This window comes from Panthera onca, chromosome F2 (genome assembly GCF_046562875.1).
Source record: "Panthera onca isolate mPanOnc1 chromosome F2, mPanOnc1 haplotype 2, whole genome shotgun sequence".
NCBI classification, from domain to species: domain Eukaryota; kingdom Metazoa; phylum Chordata; class Mammalia; order Carnivora; family Felidae; genus Panthera; species Panthera onca.
The window spans coordinates 16,981,495-17,007,096 of NC_138356.1; the positions used below are offsets into that span (position 1 = coordinate 16,981,495).

The 25,602-nt window shown below is 36.8% G+C and overlaps 1 protein-coding gene across 6 annotated transcripts in view; it reads left to right on the forward strand.

The window, feature by feature from the left end:
* The window catches only part of DNAJC5B (DnaJ heat shock protein family (Hsp40) member C5 beta), a 98,550-nt gene extending 78,299 nt beyond the window's left edge, over positions 1–20,251 (forward strand). For 2 of the 6 annotated variants that reach the window (XM_060610646.1, XM_060610645.2), the window contains exon 7: positions 12,015–12,346. In XM_060610646.1, the coding sequence (XP_060466629.1) occupies positions 12,015–12,109 (95 nt within the window). In that variant the 3' untranslated portion in view covers positions 12,110–12,346. Of the gene's footprint in view, positions 1–12,014; positions 13,347–19,648; positions 19,716–20,163 lie in introns of those variants that run through there. The other 4 variants (XR_009603480.2, XR_009603481.2, XR_009603479.2 and 1 more) reach the window with 4 other exon arrangements.
* The last annotated feature ends 5,351 nt before the right edge of the window (positions 20,252–25,602 follow it).

Sequence of the window (25,602 nt, forward strand, 5' to 3'; positions counted from 1 at the left end):
CTTCAAATTCTTAGCTTTTAAAAAATTTTTTTTAATGTTTATTCATTTTTGAGACAGAGAAAGACAGACAGAGCATGGATGGGAGGAGGGGGGTAAGAGAGAGGGAGACAGGATCTGAAGCAGGCTCTAGGCTCTGAGCTATTAGCACAAATAGCACTGTGAGATCACTACCTGAGCTGAAGTTGGACACTTAACCAGCTGAGCCACCCAGGTGCCTCACTTCAAATTCTTAGCTTTTGAATCAGGTATAACACATTTTTTCATTGTGCACTGTGTTTTGCTAATTATGCAGCCAGTACTGATAAAACATTTCTCTGAGTGGACTATAAATCCACATTTCAAGCTTGATACTCATTGGCAAGTAATAGAACAAAATGCCTGTGGAGCATAATACCCTACTTTCAGGGAAGAGTGAAGCTAATTGAGATGATACAGTGGGATGGGGAGAAGCAGGTGGAGCAAGGGTTTTATATTAATTATCAATGTAAATGCTATGCTACAGATTATACTGTACTTAGAGATTTGACCAGTATATGAATATTACAAATGAAAATGTATTTTTCATATATGAGTATTAATTTTCAAAGAAGTATGGCTAACATATCTTATATTATTCTAAGTGCAATTCTCAGAAATGCCAAGGTAAAAACTATAATAAAACTAATACGAGATTATCTTCTCTCCAGATTAAAAGTTATAGCTCCTTAATACTTTATTGCCTCCTTATGCCTAATTAGACTAACAAAGAAGAAAGAAGCTAACTAGAGAAATACATTTGTGATTTGAATTCAGTGAATAAACACCTCAAACTTCTCTTTTAAGGACACGTTATAGAACACTAGATATTTCTTAATTTATGAAAATCCAAATTTAAAATATCAAACATTTTTAGCCAGCTGACTCATTAAAAAACATTACAGATGTTTTTCACTTGACTTGAGATAGTTAATATTCTAGTTTTATATTTAAAGTCTACAATTTTTCTTGGATATTTTTTATTATGTACATATTACAAACATACCTACTCCTTGACACTGGCTAAAGCCTAAGATACGTTTTGATGCTGTAAATGGTACCAGTTTCTATTTGGGAGTAGTGGTACAGGGTGGGATTTGGTAGCAGAGAGGAAAGATTAGCTTTAGTTATTATGTCTCTTTCAACTATGTGAGAAGGTATAATCCAGTTTCTACACTTAAGAAAGGGGGAAATTCCAGTGGACTCTTCAATATTCACAGGAAACTACAGAATTTATAAACAGATATCCATCTCTTTTCAAAATAAAAATATACTCCCAGTGGGATCCTAGGAACACAGAGAAATTCTATTATTCTTATGAATCAATTGGGATAAAACAGAAGAGAGAAAGTATCTGGGGGGAGCCCATCGCCCCCTCTTTTTCATCTTGGAAAATTTGAAACTTGAAAGGCAAAGGTAATAAATACCAGGTGATTTCCCTTCCTTTCAAATGTTCACAAATTCGAAGTTCCACTTTGTGAATTTTTGAGTGGTATACTTAAAACAATCTCATTTAGACCCAGTATATTCCTCTGTTAGCTGAAGACCACAATGAAATCAGAATACTACTGCTAGCTAAGAGAACTCTGTAGACCATCTTCAGATACCCTGTTTCCTGGAACTCTGCGTGCGTGCGTGTGTGTGTGTGTGTGTGTGTGTGTGTGAGAGAGAGAGAGAGAGAGAGAGAGAGAGAGAGAGAAAATACAGAAGCAAGAGAGTAAGTGAGAACCAGTTATCTCTAAACACCCTGGTAAAACAATCCAAGATTACAACAGCTAAATTCAGTGTTGGTTTTTTTTCCCCCAAACTGAAGGCAATGGACTGAAAACTCCCAGTTAAACCCTAAAGATTTTTTTCATGCAATCACGATTTCCCCATTTTTTGGAAGGAGAGGGAATAAGATATCTAAGGAGAAGATTTTATAGAGTTGACCTTGGTTCTAAACATGTGATATTCAGTGATAGAAAAATCTATTGATTGCTTAACTGTTCTTGTTACTCACCTGGATAAAACCCAAATAAATTCACAGCCACTGTGCTGAAGAGGCCATATGGCTTGTAATTAGACTCCTGCTCTCAGCCAAGATATTGAGACATTTATTACATTTGCTCTATAACATTCATCACACTTTGTTGCTCAGGTAAAGGGCATCAAGGAAGAGATTAAATTCACCTTCTCTCTTTTCACCAACCCCCACTCAATCTCCCTCCTACCTTCTTCCCCCCAACCAAAAGGGACCCATTCTAAAACTAATTCATAGAAAAAAAAAAATTCTTGCAACTAACTAATCCAAAGTCCTTTACTTCTTCTTTATATAAATACACCAAGTAAGCATCATCAAGGTTCCGGGCCAGGGGACCAGGACAAGTGAGTCAGCTCAGAATGCTGACCCAAAAGAAACTCAAAGTGGATCCAAAGTTTCTTCAATTTTTGGCTGCCAAGGTTCAGTGAACAAACAAACAGTGTAAAAACCTGTTTACTAGACAGGTTTATTAAGATAGTTTTCCCACAGCAAACATTTATTGAGCACTTAATATTTGTTAGACACTGTGGTAGGAGCTAGAAAAAGAAAATACATGGACTGGGCTATCTTGGATTTTACAATTTAGCAGAGGAGTGGGAGACAAATTGAAATAATGACACAAAAGAGCTAGCTAATTTACAAGTATAAGCACACCAAAGAAGAGGCACAGGGGCTGTGATAATAAACACTAGGAGGCCTGACTTGTGAGACAATGTAACAAGGAACAGAAACAAGAGCATAAATGGGAACCAGTTATCCCTGGCAAACCAAACCAAAGGATGCAGGTAAAGCTAGCTTCCCTGAGGAAGTGACATTTAAAGTTGAAGACATAAAGAAGGAGAAGTTGAGGTGTAGATTATGAGGATGGATAACCCTAGAAGGGATGAATCTTGATACCAACAAAGCGTTTGGCACAGTATCTCCCTACACCCCGTAGATAAGATGGCAAATAATGTTCTCCATGCCAGACACAGCAGTTAAAATCATATTGGGCTGTTCTACTGAACAGTTTTATCAAGGAATTGAGTAAAACAGTAGTTGTACAGAGATCACAGTTGCAAATAACCCCAAAATGGGAGTTGTTCAGATAAGGGCTCATCCCATCAAAGTATGATAGAGAGAAAGCAGCTAGAATCTTAGACATTTTGCTAGAGAAGAGCAAGAGCCATAAAATTTAACTAGATAAAGGGGGAAAGGAGTTAAGAGAAACCCAGGAGGTTCTGAGGAGGAAAGGACAAAAAGTAGAGGAGAGGTGGAATTTTATTCAGCCATAAAAAGAATGAAATACTGACACGTGCTACAATGTAGATGAACCTGTAAACATTATGCTAAGTGGAAGAAACCAGACACCAAAGGACAAATATTGCATGATACATTTATATTAAATAACCAGAACAGACAAGTCCATTGAGGCAGAAAACTGATGGTTGTCAGGGCCTGGGGAAGGGAGAAACAGGGAGCAACTGCCTAATAAGTACTGGGTTTCCTTTGGGGGAAATGTCTTATAACTAGATAGAAGTGGTGAATTATACTAAATTGTTTGCTTTTTTTTTTTTTAACCTTTATTTATTTTTGAGACAGAGAGAGACAGAGCATGAATGGGGGAGGGTCAGAGAGAGGGAGATACAGAATCTGAAACAGGCTCCAGGCTCCGAGCTGTCAGCACAGAGCCCGACGTGGGGCTCAAACTCACGGACCGCGAGATCATGACCTGAGCCGAAGTCGGATGCTTAACCGACTGAGCCACCCAGGCGCCCCTAAATTGTTTGCTTTAAAATGACTAATTTTATGTGAATCTTACCTCAATTAAACAAATACACAGGGGTGCCTGGGTGGTTCAGTCGGTTAAGCGTCTGACTCTTGGTTTCAGCTCAGGTCATGTTCTCATGATTCATGAGTTCAAGTCCTGTATCAGGCTCTCTGCTAATAGTATGGAGCCTGCCTGGGATTCTCGCTTTCTCCCTCCTTCTCTCTCAAAAATAAATAAACTTAAAAAAAAACAAACAAACATAGAGGAGAAGGGTAGAACAAAATTTGATTAGAGAAAGAAATTAAATACCCTTCCTACAGAGAAGGAGAAGGTTCTTTGTTCTCTGCAAATTCACCCATGGCAGGGAGTGGAAGATGCCACAGGCCTAACCAACTCACAAAGTAAGGGAAAATGAGAAAGTGGATTATTAGCCTTTTATGCCAACTACTTTGAGAGCAGATACTATTATGGCTACAACCAAGGGCTTTGGAGTCAGACAATTCCATTTTAAGCCCTAAATATAGGTTATTGGTTGAGGTGTTGGGGGTAATTCACTTAATTCCTTAATCTGTTATTGTTTTTATTAAATACTAAATACATACAAATATTATGACCTGACTTTATACCTTTTATAAAAAGAATATGCCACTACCTTTTCAGTTCCTATTGACTTTTCCCTCTGCTATCTTAAATCCTTTGTAATCATTTTTTTCCTTCAGTTTTATTGAGATATTTGATGTACAGCATTGTTTAAAGTATACAATGACCTGACTTATACATATATTTATGAAATGATTACCACAATATGTTTAGATAACATCCATCATCTCATTTGGATACAAAAAGAAAAAAGAAAAAAAGGTTTTCCCTGTGATGAGAGCTTTTATGATTTACTCTCTTGGCAACCTTCAAATATACCATATAGCAGTGTTAACTACAGTCATCATGTTGTATATCACATCCCCAGAAATTATTCATCTTATAACTACAAGTTTGTACCTTTTAACTACCCTCACCTCTGGTAACCACAAATCCAATCTCCAATAAATGTTATAATCTACATATAAGTGCAATTATACAGTATTTGTCTTTATCGGACTTACTTCACTTAGTTTAAAGTACTCACATTCTATCTATGTTGTTACAAATGGCAGAATTTCTTTCTTTTTATGGCAGAATAATATTCTATCACACACACACTTTTTCTTTATCCATTCAAACATCGATGGACACTTAGGTTGTCTCCATCCATGTCCTGGCTATTATAATGTAATAATTTCCTTAATATTCTTTTTAGCATTACAAATAAAGAAATTTGCATTCCTAATCCATATATTGCTTGCTTTTGCATATTTCTGAACTTTAAGTGAATGGGCTTATATTCAACAATTATCCTCCAACTTGCTTTTTTTTTTCAAAACTCAACATCCTATTTCTTTTTCTTTTTAAAATTTTTTTAATGTTTATTTCTGAGACAGAGACAGACAGAGCATGAGTGGGGGAGAGGCAGAGAGAGAGGGAGACACAGAATCAGAAGCAGGCTCCAGGCTCTGGGCTGTCAGCACAGAGTCCAACGCGGGGCTCGAACTCACAAACCATGAGATCATGACCTGAGCTGAAGTCGATTGCTCAACCAACTGAGCCACCCAGGCGCCCCTCAACATACTATTTCTAAGATCCATTCACATTATGACTGCCTTTCATTCATTTTCACTGTTGTATAGTATTCTTCTGTGAGAACATCCCATAAATTTATTTACCCATTCTACTGCTAACAGATATTTGGGTAGTTTCCACTTTTTTGTCCATTAAAAACAATGCTTCTATGAATGTTCTTATACATATCTTCTGGTGCATAAGTGCTAACAGCAAATACCTTAGTCAAAGTGTTTGTACGTCTATACTTTATTACATAATGCCACATTGTTCTGCAAAACTATTGCACTAATTTCCATTACTACTAAAAGTTAATGAGAGTTCCTATTGCTCCACACCCTTGTCAACACTTGATATCACCAGACTAATTGTGTGCCAATCTGGTGGGTGGGAAATGGTATGCCATTGTGGTTCTCATTTTTATCTCTTTTCTTATGTTGTTAATTTGAGTTTTTCCTTCTATGAAATGCCTATTCAAATCTTCTGCAGGTTTTCATTATATCATGTACTTTTTTCTAACTGATATTTTTATATTTGAGTATTAACTCATCATGTTTGTTTAAAATGTATTCTCTGTTTATGTCTTGGTGTTTTTTCACTCTATGGTATCTTTTGATACACCAAGACAATGTAATAAAATGTCAATTGTTGTCTTTATCTTTGGTGATTTTTGTATTTTAAGAAATCTTTCCTATCCCAAGGATATAAAGGGGTTCTTCTATGTGGTCCTTTCAAAGTTTATAGTTTTGCTCTTCACATTTACATGTTTAATCATCTGGACTGATTTTTATATGTCATATGATGTATGGTTCCAGTTTCAAGTTTTACATATAGAAAAAAATTGTCAGAGCACAGTGATTTCTAGTCTTGGTTTCAGAATACACTAAGTTTCAATAGATATATGGAGGACTTTCTGGTCTTTCTATTCTGGTTCACTGCTCATTTTGTCTATCTGTATGCAACACCAGGCCCATTTATAAAATTCCTGGTACTGTTTAGGCAAGTCTTCCCACTCTGTTTTTCAGGGAAGTCTTATGTATCCTTGGCCTTTTGCTTTTCCATATAAATTTTAGAATCAGCTTTGTCAAGTTTTTTTTTTTTTTTAACTTTTTAAATTTATTTTTGAGATAGGGAGAGACAGAGCATGAACGGGGGAGGGTCAGAGAGAGAGGGAGACACAGAATCCGAAACAGGCTCCAGGCTCTGAGCAGTCAGCACAGAGCCCGATGCGGGGCTCGAACTCCCGGACCGCGAGATCATGACCTGAGCCGAAGTCGGACGCTTAACCGACTGAGCCACCCAGGCGCCCCAGCTTTGTCAAGTTTTTAAACAAAAGATATTTAAATAAAACCTTTGAAATCTTGTTTAGAATTGCAGTGACTCTGTAGATCAGTTACATACTATTGACATTTTAAAAAATGTGTCTTCTAACATGTGACATGTATATCCCTTCTTTACTGGCTTTTGCTAAGGATATCTTATGTATTTTGGGCTACATTTATTCCTGAATACTTTATCCATTTTTATATAGTTACAAATAAATAACATTAATTTTCTACATTGTTTTGGTATACAGAAATGTGCTTTTTTTAAACATTGATTTTGAATTAAAGAAACTAGCTAAGCTCTCTATTTCCAATTATTTATCTGTAAATTCTTCAGGGTTTCTACATAATTGCTTGTATCATGTGTGAACAGTGATAGTTTTGATTCTTCTTTCCCATCTCTTATATTTTTTTTCTCTATCTTGCCATTCTGTTTTTGCTGAGACTACTGGTAAAATGTTGAAGAGAAGATGCTTTCAAGATTGCATCTTAACTATGAGGCTTGCTGTAGGTTTTGTCTCTGTTCCTTTTTGTTAGAACTTTGTCACGAGTGTGAAAGTTTATCAAATATTTTTTTCTTCATCAGTTGAGATGATCATGATTTTTCTCCCTTAATCTGTTAATGTGAAGAACTATATGTTATTTTTCCAATGTTAAAACAATCTTGCATTCTTGAGATAAACCCAATGCAGTCATGATGAATTAACTATTTTTTGATAAAATGGGTTTGCTAATGTTTTGTTTTAGATGTTTGTATCTATATTAATGAGTGAAGTTGGTCTATAATTTTCCTTTGTCAAAATTTCCTTATAGGGTTCTATATCAAGATTATGCCTCATGAAATAAATTAGAAATGATTCCTTCTTTTTGAACTTTTCTTAAAGAGTTTGTGTATTATTACATTTATTTCTTTCTACAGGATTTTGTAGGACTTTCTGGGCTAATGTGTGATTGTACAAATTATAAGTTACTGATTCAATGTATTTAATGTCTATAGGCCATCTAGATTTTCTTTGTTAAAAAAATAGTTCTTCAAAATTTCTTCTTATTACCTTTCATGTATTTGCATTACTGTCCCATTTTTCACTCCTTATATTGGTTATTTCCATTTTTTTTAGCCATTCTACCAGATATTTGAAAATTTAATTGGTCTTCTCAAATAACTTTTGGTTTTGATTCTCTTGTATATCTGCTTCTATTTAATTTCTATTCTTTATTATTTCTCTTAATTTATTGTTAGTTTTCTAACTTCTTAAATTTTATACTTCTTTTCATCCTTTCTTCTTTTGTGATATTAAGAATTAAAGGCTATAAATTTTCCTATAAGTAACACTTTAGTGTCACACACACACATTCTTATATTGTTCTTATAATCAGAGTTCTAAATATTTTCTCATTTCCATTATAATTTTTTCTTTGATCTCTAAGTTAGGCCTAAGTTTTAATTTGTAGACCTGTGGGTTTTTTCAGGTTTTTTATTATTGTTTGCCTCTATAACTTAACTGCACTGTGATCAGAAATTATGGAGAGCATGATACAATAGTTCAAAATGTCTTCAGGCTTGGTCTGTATCCTAGAACTTAATTTTTATAAATGTCCCACATTGCTTCAAAACAATACATTCTGCATTTGTTAGGTTCACCATTCCATATATGACTGTTAAATAAGCCCAACTTATTGTATGTACTAGTTTGCTAGGGCTGCTGTTAACAAAGAACCACAGACAGGGTGGCTTGACAACAGAAATTTATTCTCTCACAAGTACGGAGGTTAGAAGTAAAAGATTAAGGTGTCATTAAGATTGACTCCCTCTGAGGTCTCTCTTCTTGGCAGGTAAATGGCCATTTTCACCTTATGTCTTCACATGGTCTTCCCTCTGTGTATCTGTATCCTAATAACCTCTTCTTATAATGACACCAGTTATACCGAATGAATGCCCACCCTGAAGATCTCATTTTAATTTAATTACCTCTTTAAGAACCCTCTCTCCAAATTTGATTCATATTTGAGGTACTGGGGGTTAGAACTTTAACATATGAGCTGGGGCAGGGGGAGGAGGTATGTGTGACACAGTTTAGTCCACAACATTGTAACTTTTCAAATTCTTTATATCTTTAAAGATTTGTTTCACCAGTCAGTTACTGGAGGAAGCATTCAAATCTTCCACTATGATGATGGATTTCTCTATTTTTCTATAAAGTCTATCAGTTTTGCTTCATATATTTTGAGGCTATTTTATTAGTGTATATACGTTTAGAATTTTTAGAGTTATTTGGTGAATTGAATATTATATTATTATGTAGTTACTCTTTAGCTCTATCAATGCTTTTTGTCTGTTAAAGTTATCTTAGCTTTCTCTTATTTATTTATTTATGTATTTACTTACTACTTACTTATTTAGAGTGTGTGCCTGAGCCAGGGAGGGGCAGAGGGAGAGAGAGAATCTCAAACAGGTTCCATGCCCAGCTCAGAGCCCAATTCAGGGCTCCATCTCATGACTGTGAGATCATGGCCTGAGCCAAAATCAAGAGTCAGGCACTTAACCAGCTGAGTCATTCAGTAGCCCACATCAGCTTTCTTTTTATTAGTGTTTGTGTGGTAAGATGTTTACATCTTTTCACTATCAACTTTTTTGTCTTTATGTCCTTTGATGTGTGTTTTATAAACGTAGTGGGGGGGGGAGGGATTTATTCAGTTTGAGAAAGTTTTTCTTTTAAATAAAGTATTAAGTCCATTTGTATTTATTATAATTAACTATATATTTCAATTATTTCCTACTAGCACAGGAAGTATATATACTTCCTTTTTGTGTATAGCACAGTTTTTAAGAGAGTAGACTCTAAGAAATACTGCCTACGTTTGATTACCAGCTCTATTACTTACTACCTGAGTAACTTGGGCTACTTACTTATAATTAGTTATATTTAATTATCACTTTAAATTGACTTTTCTGTTTCTCTTTTCTTTTTTCTTTCTTTTGTAATGATAGATTTTTTTTTCATATTTCATTTCTTTTCCTCCTCCAGTTGGGAAATTATATTCTTTGCTCTGTTCTTTAAGGGTTATTCTAAACATTTATCAGGCATACTTAAGTTATCAAAGTTTAAAGTTAATTCTTATCTTTACCCCTCCTGAACAATACAAGACCTCTGTAATACCTTAATTCTGATCACTCCCTTTCTGATTTATACGCCATTGCTGTATTCTAGTTTGATCTTAATTTAAGCCTCATAAATTATTATAAATTATAAATCATAGTCAATAATCATTTAGTTTTATTCACATATCTACCATTTTCTTTACTAATCATCATTCCTTTTTACAGCACAAATTTTCCATCTAGTAACACTTTCTTTGTGCCTGAATCACATCTTTTAAATTGAGTCTGTTGGTAGCACAATTTCCATTTTTATTGTCTGAAAATGCCTTTATATTATGGTTTTTAAAAAAATAACAATAGGGGCGCCTGGGTGGCGCAGTCGGTTAAGCGTCCGACTTCAGCCAGGTCACGATCTCGCGGTCCGTGAGTTTGAGCCCCGCGTCAGGCTCTGGGCTGATGGCTCGGAGCCTGTTTCCGATTCTGTGTCTCCCTCTCTCTCTGCCCCTCCCCCGTTCATGCTCTGTCTCTCTCTGTCCCAAAAATAAATTAAAAACGTTGAAAAAAAAAATTAAAAAGGTAACAATAGCACAGTTTGTAAACAAATTTAGGTTGATAGATACTTCTTTTAACATATTAAAAGTATAATTCCATAGTTTTCTGGCCTACACATTTGCTATTCAGAGATAAGACTGCTGTTGAAACCACTGGTTTTCTTTAATGTCACTAAGATGTCTTAGATATAACTTTATCTTTAATTTATCCTGGCTTGTTCTTGAATCTGGGGATTGGTGTCTTTCTAGAGAATTCTTAGCCATTAAATCTTCAAAATATTGTCTCTAATTTTTTTTTGAAAGTCTTATCAGATATGTTAGATTTTATCACTCTATTCCTCATGTCTTTTAACCTCTTTCATATTTTATTTCTTTGTTTCTCTATTACATTCCGGTTAACCTCCTCAGATCTGTCTTCCACTTCATTAATTCTCTCTTTAGCTATAAACCCACTCATCAGGTTTTTAAATTTCAGATGTTTTAATCTCAACTTCTTTTTTAATAGTTTCAAAATCTACTTGGTCACTTAAAAACCCCTTGCAACTCTTTTTTATTCTATGTCTTAAAAGTGCAGGACTTGAAGTCTTTGTGGGTCTGATTTGGCCTATTGTTTCTACTAGCTCTCACTCAGTGTGCATTGTTTCTGTGTGTAATCTTTCACTCCCTCCTTCTCAATCTTTCCATCTCTCTCTCTCTCTCTCTCTCTCTCTCTCTCTCTCTCTGTTTTTACTATGAGTTACATTTCTTGCAATTTTTTAGTTATTTTTTTGAGGGTCTTTCTCTATTTCTCTATATCTCCCCAATCTCTCTATTCATTTTTACCTTGAGTTCATGTATTTAAGCAATATTTTAATGAATCTTTGAGACCTGTGTTGAAGGTGGAGCCATTCTCTTCTGCTAGGTGCTTGGGAGCACATCTTATACTGGACCATTTTAAACTAAATTATCAGCTTGAGGTTTCCTGGAACACATAGATATTTAAATTTGGTCTGCCAATATGTATGCTCATTGGCTTGCCATTAAGTATTTGTAGGGGAGCTCTTTCCTCTTTCACCTGAGCACCAAAATGCAAGCCTAACAAATTTCCTTATAGATTTAGGGGTATGGTGACTTAGAGTGTGATAACCATTTTGGGTACAGCATTATGTGGGAAGCTTCCTATTAGACTTTCATCTAAGCAAGCTCCAAGTTCTGACCTCTCTCCCAACCAGGACCATATATGTAATTGTGCACTGAACAGCTTTAGGGGGCATTTTGCATACAGATATACACTAGAGTCTATATGACATATGTGGTAGACCTGTCCTTATCCCCACAAGATGGCTCAAGTTCACCAGGTTCAGCAATTGCTTCAAGTTGAAAGCTGGGTTCAGTGCTTTTGTTTTATAATTCTATAACTGACAGAACTTAAATGAAGAGTAAAGATAGTGTCTCCTCCCTTTTGAAGTCCTTTAAAGGGTAGGCATCCTCAATATCTTATGAACTGAATTGGTTTGCCAATCATCATTTCAACAAAAATATCTACCACTTGCCCCATTAAAGGAAATGTAACATAATAAGAGGGTGTTTATTGCTTTGCTTTGTTTATTTTTAGATGTGGACTTTCCAGTTGTTCTCCAGCCTACAAATGCAAATGAGAAAACACAGCTAATCAGAGAAGAACCTCGAAGTTATTGCACAGACTCTTAATATTGAGACCACTGAGGGTCCACAATACCTCTTCTTGGTTCAACCATGTCTCCAGGTGGTCATGGGAGGGCAGGGTAGGGGGCATGAAATGCTGTGAACTTTTCCACATTTGTATTTTATTTTTTAGGTTAGGGAAAGATGATTGCTACATAATTTTCTCAGTAAGCAGTCTCACTCTTTGAGTAGAATTCCTAATGAAACACATTCCATTTTGATGAATAAAAGCCTGAAGAGTTATTTTATGCTCCTTGCATGAGGTAAGACAGTAGTACTGGACAGGCTTCATGAGCCTGCCCTTTATGTGACCCAGACCTAATTCCTTACTGTAGTATTCCAAACAGAAGCCACTTTTCATCTATTTAACTGAATTGCAATATTCCTATCTGCCACAAATATCATCAGCAAAACATATATGAGAATTTAAGAGGAATCTTGTGTATGTGTGGAGAATTTTCCCTGTCAATATTCAATATGGCTAGAAAAATATGTCAAGAGGCAGGAAGAAATTATTAGGTAAAAAAGACAAATCACTTAATTTTGAAGTATATCTTTGAAAGATTAAAAACTGTCATTTACTAGAAATTGTTGAGTAAAACCAAGAAGAAAGGTTTTGTGTGTACTTTTAGATTGGCACAAAAACAAAAACAAAATATCAACCTGGTTACGTTTATGGTTTTTCTGGATCCAGAAAAATTCCCAAACCAGCCCTAAAAATGTGTTGACCATTTTTTTAATTAAAAATAATTTTTCTACAACTGACCTAAATTAGACAAAGTGAGGAAAAGAAACATATAGGGTAAAAGGTAGAATTCTGAATTCTACAGCCTAACTTTAGACTTAAAGGCATATCATTTACCCCTTTTTGGGTGGGATTAATTACACTGATCAGAAAGTGCTCAGCTCTGTGCATGTTGAACAATTAAGCTCAAAGGTCATGTCTGCATTTACTGTTTGATCTTTATATTCATTATGTGATCAAAACCATGTGCTAAAACCATGTTCTAAAATAGTACAGAAAGTGTTTGTTTTTTCTTGGTTCTTTATATAATATTGCAGCTTTCAAGATCTTATTATGTTTTTATATAATACTGCATGAAATGCCATTTTCTTTTTCTGTTTCTTATTCTCCCCTACCACCAAATTACAGTCAAATGAGCCTAAATATACATTGTAAGTGAAAATTGGTATTATAACTCTGACAGTTATGAAGTCATTAAAACTCTACTTTAACTCTTGAGTTACTGGATTTTTTTTTAATTGACATAATCAAGTAGGAAAAGCCCTGGTTTGAAAGTTAGGAAAGCTGGTTCTAATCTAAACTCTCACTACCTAGCCCTGTGACCAAGTGAGATGAGAATATGGCTAATTGCTCTGTGTCTCCATTTTCTTATCTGCTCTGACCACCTTCCAAGTTACTGTGAGACCAGATGAAATAGCTGAGGTGAAAGAACTTTACAGAATCAAGTATTTGGCAAATATGAGGTGGTTTTATGTGAATTTGTATGTTTGTATAATGTGACTTCTTGCATAGATAAACTCTTACCCAACAAAACCCAGGAAGATACCCGGTACTAATGGCTCCAGTGATCAGCAAGTAGTTGGAACTCTGTATTCAACAAACAAGTGTTATTTTCCATTTGATGGGAACCTAAGATAAATAGCCCTGTCTGTGGATAATTTCAGCTACTACATTTCCTTCCTGAAGTCTTTTAAAGCAAAAGGTCAGGACTATTTTTGAAGAGCAACTGTAAATCACAAAGTTCCTTTCTTTCTCTCCCAGACCTCATTTTTCTTTCTCACATGGAATGTTTTACTTCTACTCACAGCTTATCCAGAGAGCTGGTACAAGAGTAGAAAGATGAGAACAGGACATGAATCAGAATCAGAATCAGATGGTCGGATTAAATTCATGAAGGGGTTCTTGTTAATGTTCCCCACAAAGGGCTAATTACCGGTTACAATGATGAATGTGTATGAATGAGGAAATAAATCTACAGAATGTCCATTGGCTACATAGAAACAAGGATCAACTCTTCATTTGAGGAGAGGCTATTTAGGCATCTTGTAGAGATCAACAGAAGCTGCATCCAGAGTCACCTGCAGGTCTTCTAAATTCATAAGCATCTTAGCAGAGAAGCACCAAGAGGAAACATGCTCACTGTGATCTTCATAAAGGGTCAAATGAACCAGCACTTCAGTGGCTTAACACCTAGTCCTGGGCTTCAGGTTACCAGAGTAGGTGATTTCATATAAGGTTTCAAAGTCCATCTATTTATTTTTTCCTCTTTTACATAAGAACATAATAAAATACATATATGCATTTTTGTTTACCAAAATACACATATTTTAATTCTTTGAGAATAAATGACATTCTATTTCTACATTTTAAATGGTATGTATGCTAAGACACATCTGATGTGGCCTAAAATACACCCACCTGTAATGCATTGCCTGATCTTCTCATCTACAGAGAGGTTTCCACTTAGGGCTACATAATCTCTGTGGTTGGCACAATGATGACTCCTCCAAGATGTACTATCCTAATTCCCAGAACCAGTGAATATATTACCTTTTACAGTAAGAGGGACTTTGTAGATGTCATTGCCAATGATTCTGAGATAGGGAGATTATCCTGGATTATCCAAGTGGGCACAATCTAATTACATGGCTCCTTAAAAATGGAGAATTTTTCCTGGCTATGAGAGAGATGTGATGATTGAAGAATGGTCAGAGATATGCTCTGAAGTTAGAGGAAGAAAAGGGCCATAAACCAAGGTATGCAGGCAACCTCTAAAAGTTGGAAATTTTAAGGAAATGGATTCTTCTCTAGAGCCTCCAAAAAAGAAATGCAGCTCTGCCACCACCTTGATTTTTGTCCCATGACACACGTCAAACTTCTGACCTTCTGACTGTATGAGTTTAACACTGAATCAGTGCTCCTCACTTGTTTCTTTATTGTCCTTACTCCTTATTCTAGATTTCTTTTTCTTTTTCTTTTTTTTTTTTTTTTATTCCTTCATCCTGAGTATCTAACTTCATTTTCTCCTCGGTCTCTTCTCTTCCCTGGTTCTCAATAGTCCATCTCCTTCCCTGTTCTCCTCCCTTCTCCCACTCCCACCTTTCTTCCATTTGACATTTATTCCTTTGTTTTAGTCTCCTAATCTCTCTGCTGGCCACTACCAATGCCATGTCCATGTTTACTGGTCTTTTACATAAACTGTTATAAATCTACCCCCAACCAGCGCAGGAGGGAGAGATAGCAAATAGTCTGGGTAACAATATGCAGAAAGGTGAATATTTTCAAATTCAAGCACAGATACTCATAATGCTGATAGGTCAGGGAGGAACAGAAGTATTTTTCCAACAATTCTCTGAGTGTATTGACAGAAAAATAATTCATAGTGACCACATTCATTATTTGAATGTATGGCAAGGTAATTTATTGAGACATTAATTGTGTTTTGTCCTTAGTGAGACTCAAAGGAATGAGGGCTGTCCTTCTGAGATTCATCTTATAAAGGTCACTCCCTTGCTATTGTGACCTTGGACGTTAAATATAATGGTAGAGAGACACCTAGAAAACTACCACCCAGGCTTTTGTTTGGGTGCTTGGGCTATTATAAGGGCTGTTAGAAAGAGATTTGAGGGAGAGAAGTAGCCCTGTTATGAGGGCCTTTGGACTAAAGATGGGTTTGGAAGTTTGGAGGGGAGCTCCCAGAGTAGCCCAGACTTGTGCCTCTGTTAGAGTAAGCAGTTAGTTAGATTCTAGCAGGATACCCAGAAGCCAGCAAAGAGGAAGTCATGGCCACCTATCAGGGAAGCCAGAGGTCTGTCCTGGCAGCACTCTACAAGAAGCCAGATCAAACCAGACAGGCCCAAGAAGGTGGGTGTCATGACAGGAAAACCCTGGCCAAAAAAGAAAGAAAAGGCCAAAACCCAGCTTCCAAGAAATCCCTGCCCCTAGTAATGAATATTCCACCCCTAGTTTGTAACTGTCAATAAAAGATAGAAACCCAAACTCCAGTGCGCACAGCTCTTCTTCTCTTTCTCTAAGTCACCTGCTGTCACATCTGAAGAGTATACTCTAGCTTTAATAAACTTTCCCACTTGTGTCATTCATCCCTGTGTTGTGTCTGTCCTTGAATTCTTTCTCGTGAGGAGACCAAGAAGCTTCAGCGACACCTTTGGGACAGGCTGGGTCAAGGCTCCAGGGCCCAGGGTCACCCCAGTTTACTGGCAATATCTCCACAGGGGAGAGCCCCTCTGATGAGATAGCACTTGGATGCCTGGGTGACAGACAAATTTAAGTCATGGCTTCTTAGCCGTAACAAAAGATTCCTTTACCCACACCTGGCCCCTCAAAGGAATCCTACAGGGTTGGACACAGAGACCCCAGGAGCAATGAGGCTGGAGCAAGATGAAGGGCTAGAAACTCACTTGGAGGAGGAAGACAGAAAACCTGAGGACCCCATACATCCCTAGGAAGTGGGGAAGACTCTTAAAACCTGGCTGAGGTGAAATTTCTTGCTACCTTGTTAAACTGCAGCTCTGAGTCAGAATTAAATTTAGAACATATAATGTATTTAGATGATGAAGAAACTTACCTAAGATCTTTTCTCAAATGTCACTTCTTCAAAGGCTTTCCCAGACTACCCTGCCTAGAACTATAACCCACCTCATGCTTCCTATTCCCTACTTTTTTCCTTCATACCTTTCACTAACATACTTTTTAGTCTTGATTTATTGTCTGTCTCCCACACTGTGAAGGCAAAGATTTTGGGCTATTTTTGTGTTCTGCTGTATCCCCAGTGCTTAAAATAATGCCTGACACATGGTAGACAGCAAGGAAATATTTGTTAAATGAATAAATGTTTAACCTGTATCACAGAACAGAGAAATTCCTACCTGCTAGAAATGCAAAAGCTGCTAGAATCTTTAGCCTTTAGGAAGGCTTAGTATATTAATTTTTTTGCATATTAATATGAACAATTTGATTAATATAAAAATTAATGGTAGCTTGGCACCCAAAAAGGCCTCTGACTCAATTACAGAGCTATCTTAAAAAATTTTAGCAGCTTGCCCTCCCTTACTCCTCACTGATGTGAAGGCAAATCCATCCCCAGAGCACCAGTCCTTCCCCAACAAAGAAAAACCTTTATCCGAGAAACACAAGTCCACTTCTCCAAACCCCTCTTTTTCCAGCCTGCACCCCTCCTAAGCACCTAAGTAACATTTATCTGTATATTATTCTTGAGCTGTTCTAGAGTACAAAGTATAAACTTAGATTAAGTTATGTATAACCAGTTTCTGTAAAACAAAGCCATTTCCAAATTGCAGATGGCTCAAATTAGCAGTGATTTCCAGAATGACATCTTAGAGTCAGAGTCTACATTTGTATTTTTCCCAGTGCTAAAAATGAAGTAGGAACTAACAAATATCTTTTGATTAACTGATTAATTCTTACAACACATGTCATTTCTGAGAAAAGCCTTTCTCCAAAAAGAGGCCTAAACATGCTCAGTATTAAATGGGTGGGATACAGCTTTCTGGAACTTTCATGCTGTTCCCGGGCTGTCCCCAAGAAGCAAAACTAAATTCCCAGAATCCAATCAGCAGTAATAGGACAGCTGTTAACACTTTCTGCTCGCTACTGGGGCTGCCAACTCAGCTTTGTAATAGCAGAAAAATCCTATTACTATATCAACTTCTTCGGCTCCTGAGAGCTCCCCCACCCCAGGCAGGTCCTTGTTCCCAGGCCCAGAAAGAGGGGATCTTACCTCGTGAAGGTTTTTTCCTTCTGAGAAATCTGTCCTGGTACTCAAATATCTCTACTCCCGAAACATTGTCCAGAGTCATCTATAATGCACTTTATTTTCTGGTGAAGAATAATTGGGGAGAAAATTTTTAGTGAAAATTTTCACTTTGGGAATGAAATTCCAACATTTTCTTAAATATTTTTAGAATGATCTATTTGGGCATGTTAATTATTAAACTGACATTTTTCAGGATTATTTATTATAATTGCAGAAAGCAGTATTTTAAAGCTAACCTAGGTTTAAAAGTAACAAATGATAGCCATCAGGAACAGAAAAATATTAAGTCTACTTATTGATTAACTTATAGCATAACAGTTTTATATAAAATGCCTTCATTTCAAAAGTTGCTTCATTGTATTTAGCATGGAATTTGTTTTTTAAACAATACATAGTATACTCAGAAAATAAAATTTTAGCTACTGAAACCTGAAAGATGCAAGTTATTCTGAGTAAGAGGGTAAAAAGAATAAAAGTGATTCACTTCCCTTCTTTCTACTTTTCTTTGTTCTCTCTTAAGTCTTTTCTCAGCACATGCCATCCCTCAAACTAAAGGATTTGAAAGGAGGTGGGAAGTGATGGCTTTTAGGATCACAGGAGCATTTGTATTTTTAAAAGATGATTCATTCTTTCATGAATTAAAAATAAATCTGTCGAATGAACAATAATAACCAATAGTCATAGTGCTTACTACCTGAAGCTGCCCTAAGAGCTTCTTATTAGCTTGATATATTTTATATTTATATATTCACTTAATACACCATCTAAGGGACAAGTACTATCAGCATTATCACTCCCCCATTTCCACACTAAGAAACTAAACCACACAAAGTTTAAATAAACTTGGCCAACATCATCCAGTTAGTAAGATGTAGAACAGGCTTGTCCTCAAATCCATGGTTTTAACAGCTGCGCTATATTGCCTCTCCATGGTGATCTTAGATTTCCAACTACATTTGTCCTTCCTGAAAACTAACCCTCTCTATGTCCTGCCCAATTCCGTCCCAGAGCTCTCATTTTCAAAAGAATATTCATTTCTGTCACTCTATTATGTATCTTTCTCTTTAACTGCCCTTTGTAGTAATCATCCTCACTTAATTCTCAGGGCCTTCTTCAAAAGCAAATCCTCAAAGACTCAAAATCTTCCAATTCTGCAAGAGCAAATTCCCAAACACTTCCTCTGTTGCTGCTTCCTCCTCCTCCTCCTGCTCCTATTCCTCCTTCCCCCGCTCCCAGCTCCCTGTAGCATTTCTTTACCTGGGAAGCCTGTGTAGCCTTGGTAGCTGTCTGCCACTTTCTCTTGTCTGACCAATGAATAACTGCAGCATTAATCAAGTGAGTGAAAAGTTGGATTTTTTTTTTTTTAGATTTTAAAAGTGATTCTAGAGCTGTGGATATTACTAAACAATCCTGACTAAAAATTTTGGTAAAGTTCCTGCCATAATTTTGCAGGATAATAGACAGTGCTAAGAAAACTTTTAATATATATTTAAATAGTATTTAGTACATAGTAAGTACTAAATATACATATATATATATTTAGTATATTACATATATTTAGTATATATATGTATTTATTGTGTATATATATACATACATATATATATATATATATATTCAGTACTTACTATGTGCCAGACAATATTCTAAGTGTTTAATATAGATTAATTCATTTAATCCTCACAGCAAGACTCTGAAGTTGGTGCTATTATTTCTTATTTCATAGATGGGAAAACTGGAGCTGTTAATTAACCTGTGACTTTAATAACAAGAGAACCAGCATTTGGACTCAGGTAGTCTAGCTCTAGGGTCTGTCTGCCTAATTATGACACCACCATAGCACCATAAGACATTTGAATTCTGTAAAGTCAGATATAACTACTTATTTAATATCAAAACAGCATTTATACTCAGTATACTCAAATTTGTTCCTACCCTATTAAAAGTGAATACCATAGGTCTATAAATCCAAGTTAATACATTCTATTCCATTATTCTGATTCCACAAGATTGGGATGAGAACATTTGCTATTACATATAAAAACAAGGCATTTCAATATCATTTATACAATAGGATGTATAGTTTTCCATGACTTTAATTATCTATTCATAATAAAAGAAATTATACTCAATTTCTCCATTGTACAAAATAAGGTACAATTTTTGAAGTTTCTATTAGTAAAAATATACCATTATTATGTCACATGACTAAATTAATAACCCTTTATTATTTCTTCATAGGAAATACAACATGGCAAACTAATTTTTCCTAAAGGACCTGGAATTTTATCTCCCATCATTTAAAATAAACGTGTGTGCTCCACAGCAACTTATTTTGTTTCTGGTAGTCTGTGTATGTCAAATTGCCATTGTGAAAAGCACAGTACCCTCCACACTCTGGACCTACCAGTCTTTATTTTTTCCTTTGGCACTCCCCACTGTTAAGCCTACTATAGATATTATTTATTGTCAACCTGTTGTCTGTCCCTTCAAAATATATGCTCCGAGAGCAGAAATTTGTGGCTGTTTTGCTTACTGCTGCATCCTCAGCACTATAATAGTGCCTGGAACATAGTAGAGACTGAATAAATGTTTATTAAAGGAATAAATATGAATCTCTGAAGAAAATCTCCCTGCAACATCTTTTCCCAGCCCTAGTCCTCCAAATCTTACCTTTGGGAAAGACACTGTATGAACAAGATGATAGCTCTACTTTTCCTGAGTGTGAAAGACTGCAAATGAACTTGCAGTCTTATGGAGCCCTGGGAATTGGATGGGTCAGTCTTGCAATCTCCCTGTAGTGCAAATGGTTCCTTTTAACCTCCTTAAGAGAAGTAGGGGGCCAAGGGTTGGTCTCATTAAAATCTTCTGATATAGTGATTTGGCTTATAATTCAGGATTTAGCTTGGCCCAATCATCCTGATTCCATATTTGCAAATTTTCCTACTTGCTAAAATTTATTTCATGGTCATTCACAATAATATAAATTAAATAAGGTATATAAACAGTAACACACAAAACACATATAGATCACTTAAGATAATGTTGTGAACAAAGGATCACAGGAACTTAACCTTGTATTTTTCCTAAAAGCAAAGGTTCAGTATTCACTAAACCACTGTTTGTGGTGACTATATAGAACCTAACTACTGCAAATAACACAAATGAACTGTATCTCCTGGAGTTATCCAGAATGGTTCCCTTTCTAACCTTGAAAATGCTATCTCTGTGGTTTCTCATAACAAACAAATGTTCTCATTCCAATCTTTTGGAATCCTTCTTGGAAACAGTACACATTTACAGAAAGCTATGGATGAGGAATCAGTAAACCTGAGTTCAGCCCTGCTCCCCCAACCTGAAGAGTTTATCCTGAAGAAATTATTTAACATCTCTTGGCAGAGCTTCCTGCTCTGCAGAACGGTTTCAACTGAAAGGAAGAACTTGAAAGTTCTTTCATATGCATATTTCGGCAGGTTTGATTTCTTCTGAGGCCTGTCTCCTTGGTTTGCAGATGGCCACTTTCTTGCTGTGTATTCACGTGGTTGTCTCTCCAGGCATGCACATGTCTGGTGTTCTCTCTCCCTGTGTCCTAATCTCATAAGGACAGTAGTCATATTGGATGAGGGCCCACCCTAATGACCTCATTTTAATCTAATTATCTTTTTAAAGGTCCCCATCTCCAAATACAGTAACATTCTGAGGTACTGGGGGTTAGTATTAGAATTTGGAGAGGGGTAGGAGAAAATTAGTCCATAATATACACCATCAGTCTCTCAAAATTGTGCCAGATTTTGGTTTGCTTTATATTTGCACCATGAATTCTTTTTTTTTTTTCCCTTCAAGCATTTTATTTTGGCAAAACTTTGCAGATCTGTAATGAATATTTTTTAATGCTGGATGCATGCTAGAAACCATGTCAAGAATATAGATATTAATAAACATAGGTACTAATTTCAAAACTAACTCATGAAATAAGGACATTAGTGCCAACTATAGATCAAACACTTAAGTGTCTGTCATTGTACTAGCTGCTATAGGATATTATTTTCATTTCCAAAAATATCTTCTTTTTTTATGAAATTTATTGTCAAATTGGTTTCCATACAACACCCAGTACTCATCCCAACAGGTGCCCTCCTCAATGCCCATCACCAACTTTCCCCTTCCTCCCACCCCCCCGTCAACCCTCAGTTTATTCTCAGTTTTTAAGAGTCTCTTATGGTTTGGCTCTCTCCCTCTCTGTAACTTTTTTTTCCCCCTTCCCCTCCCTCATGGCCTTCTGTTAAGTTTCTCAGGATCCACATCAGAGTGAGAACATATGGTATCTGTCTTTCTCTGTATGACTTATTTCACTTAGCATAACACTCTCCAGTTCCATCCACATTGCTACAAAAGGCCATATTTTATTCTTTCTCATTGCCATGTAGTATTCCATTGTATATATAAACCACAAATTCTTTATCCATTCATCAGTTGATGGACATTGAGGCTCTTTCCATAATTTGGCTATTGTAGAAAGTGCTGCTATAAACATTGGGGTGCAAGTGCCCCTATACATTAGCACTCCTGGATCCCTTGGGTAAATTCCTAGCAGTGCTATTGCTGGGTCATAGGGTAGATCTATTTTTAATTTTTTGAGGAAACTCCACACTGCTTTCCAGAGTGGCTGCACCAGTTTGCCTTCCCACCAACAGTGCAAGAGGGTTCCCGTTTCTCCACATGCTCGCCAGCATCTATAGTCTCCTGATTTGTTCATTTTAGCCACTCTGACTGGCGTGAGGTGGTATCTCAGTGTGGTTTTGATTTGTATTTCCCTGATGAGGAGCGACGTTGAGCATCTTTTCATGTGTCTGTTGGCCATCCGGATGTTTTCTTTGGAGAAGTGCCTATTCATGTTTTCTGCCCATTTCTTCACTGGATTATTTGATTTTTGGGTGTGAAGTTTGGTGAGTTCTTTATAGGTTTTGGATACTAGCCCTTTGTCTGATATGTCATTTGCAAATATCTTTTCCCAATCCTTTGGTTGCCTATAAGTTTTGTTGATTGTTTCCTTTCTCTTTATCTTCAAGAGGTCCCAATACTTCATTTTTGCTTTTAATTCCCTTGCCGTTGGAGATGTGTCAAGTAAGAAACTGCTGCGGCTGAAGTCAGAGAGATTTTTTCCTGCTTTCTCCTCTAGGGTTTTGATGGTTTCCTGCCTCACATTCAGGTCCTTTATCCATTTTGAGTTTATTTTTGTGAATGGTGTAAGAAAGTGGTCTAGTTTCATTCTTCTGCATGTTGCTGTCCAGTTCTCCCAGCACCATTTGTTAAAGAGACTATCTTTTTTCCACTGGATATTCTTTCCTGCTTTGTCAAAGATTAGTTGGCCATACTTTTGTGGGTCCAATTCTGGAGTCTCTATTCTATTCCATTGGTCTCTGTGTCTGTTTTTGTGCCATGGACCATGAATTCTTTATAAAGCTCTTTGTATTTTTTTCCAGAAATTTCTAATTATCTTTGGCTTGCTTTTTGAGAAAGTGACAAGCCGTTATCATATCTCTAAAGTCTTCCTGGTCCTTAATCACACTGTTATGAAAGACTCCCCTTTCTTCTGAGAGCCCTCTGACACACCTTTTGTTTTTTCCTAATTTGTCCTGATTGCTTTCTTGGCTGGTTCCCTTTTTACTTAAATTCTATGTACTCCTCTTCTTGGATTTTTTTTTTTTTTTCTGAAGTACATCTATGGCAGACACAGAGATTTGCTGCTAGATTGATTGCCTTTCAAGAAAGAACTGCCCAGCTGCAGAGAGGATAGTTAACTGAGAGCCTCCAGGTGTTACCTCCTTTAGGGTCTACCTCAGCTTTCCAGAGAAGGTATTCAGCCTTTGGCCTATGACTGAGCAAAGTGATGGTCTGAAAACCTAGTCATTCCTACCCAATTCAGGACTCCTCTGAAGGGAAATCTTTGCTCTGCAGGTACCAAGCCTATCAGGTCCACATTGCTGCTTAACTACCCTTACCTAATACTGTGTCCTCTCCTTTTCCATTCACAGATGTTACTCCCCACTATAATTTTATACTCTAGTTCTGTGTGAACTCCTGCTTCCTAGAGAACCCAATCAGTATAACATCTTCAAGTAATGTTTATTTTTTTGTTTCAGAAAGGAATCATAGGATTTAAATTTTATGACACCTTGCAAGTGTGAACTATTTATTCTCATATGTGATTGCTACTTTGATTGTTTATACAGTTCTGGGTTCAAAATTATTTCCCCAGAGAACTTCAAGAATCTTGCTCCACTGTGTTCTAGCATCCAGTATTGCTGATAAGAAATCTGATCAAAATCTGATTTTCATTCTTTTGTAGCTAGCCTGTTTTTTGTTTGTTTTGTTTTGTTTCTTTCTGTCCCCATCTCTGAAAGCCTAGGCTTTCATCTTTATCCTCAATGATTTTACATTTCACTAGGCTGTCCAGGCATGGTTGTTTTCTGTCAAGTAAGAGAGTCAGAAATCCCCCACCATCTTGGCCCTCTTGGAGGGTGTTACTCTGGTCTGGCTGACTGCTGGGGAAAGAGTGCAAGAAGGGGATACACCAAGAAGCTAGAGTTTCTCCCACAGTGCAATGATGGCCATGACCGTGACCTCTGCAAATAATCAACCCCTTACTTGTCACCCTTGTAAAATGAGAAGAAGGTAAGAATAAGATGGAGGCTCTTTCCTTGGAGACTCATTTTGAAAGTTCTGTCAACAAAATTGGGAGAAGGCCTGCAACATATGGCCGCAACTTCCCACAGAGGTAATTTTTTTAAACTCTCAGGAATACTATGTAACTTGAAACAAATATTAGCTTGTTACCTGCAAAAATGCCAAAATGTTCACTAGGAAACAAAAACAAAACCCACCATCATTTTGTTCAAATTGTCTGTACTTGTCCCCCCCTCCCCCCCCAATTTTTAGCTTCCTTTAACTGTTTATGTGCCCTTAAGGAGACTGCTTTCCCAGTTAAAAACCAGTCCTTTCTCCTAACCCCACATTTTCTCCTCCCTAACTTAGATCTTCCTGAATTTCATTTTTTTTTAAAGCTTTTACTTTTGGAAATTGCTATTTTCCTTGAGCAAATTTAAGAGAATTCTAAACTACTCTCCAAAAATAAGATCAATAACTTCAAAATAAAAATCCAATGTATTCAAACCAACATTATGCCCTCTCCGTTAAAAGACCCTTGAGGACAGAATCCAAGTTACTCCATGGTTTTTATGCTATGCTTACAACCTAGGAGGGGCTCGATACACTAATTAAGATGAAATGTAAAACAGGAACCGAATCAAAAATACCTTAACTTTCTTTCGTCAGCACTGTCAGGGCGTGTGCGTGGGCAGTTTTTCTCGTGACTTTGGTGACTAAAGTCTTCAATTATTTTACAAGACCCGACGAATGAAGCTACTGCAGAAGCAGCCCTGGCACTTCAACCAGCTTCCTCACGGGCACTGCGGGCTTCACTTTCCCTAACCCAGCTTCCTACCTGGAGTTCCTGAGCGGCTGATCTCCCCAGCTTTCCCCAGAGCCTCCCCCCGCCCGTGTCGGAAGCGCTCTCGCGGGCAGTTAGCCGCGCGGCCGCGACTGCCTCTCCTTAGTGCTCGAGAGAGTTCGACGGGGCGGCACTGGAAGCGACGCACAACAGATTTCTGGACTCGAAGT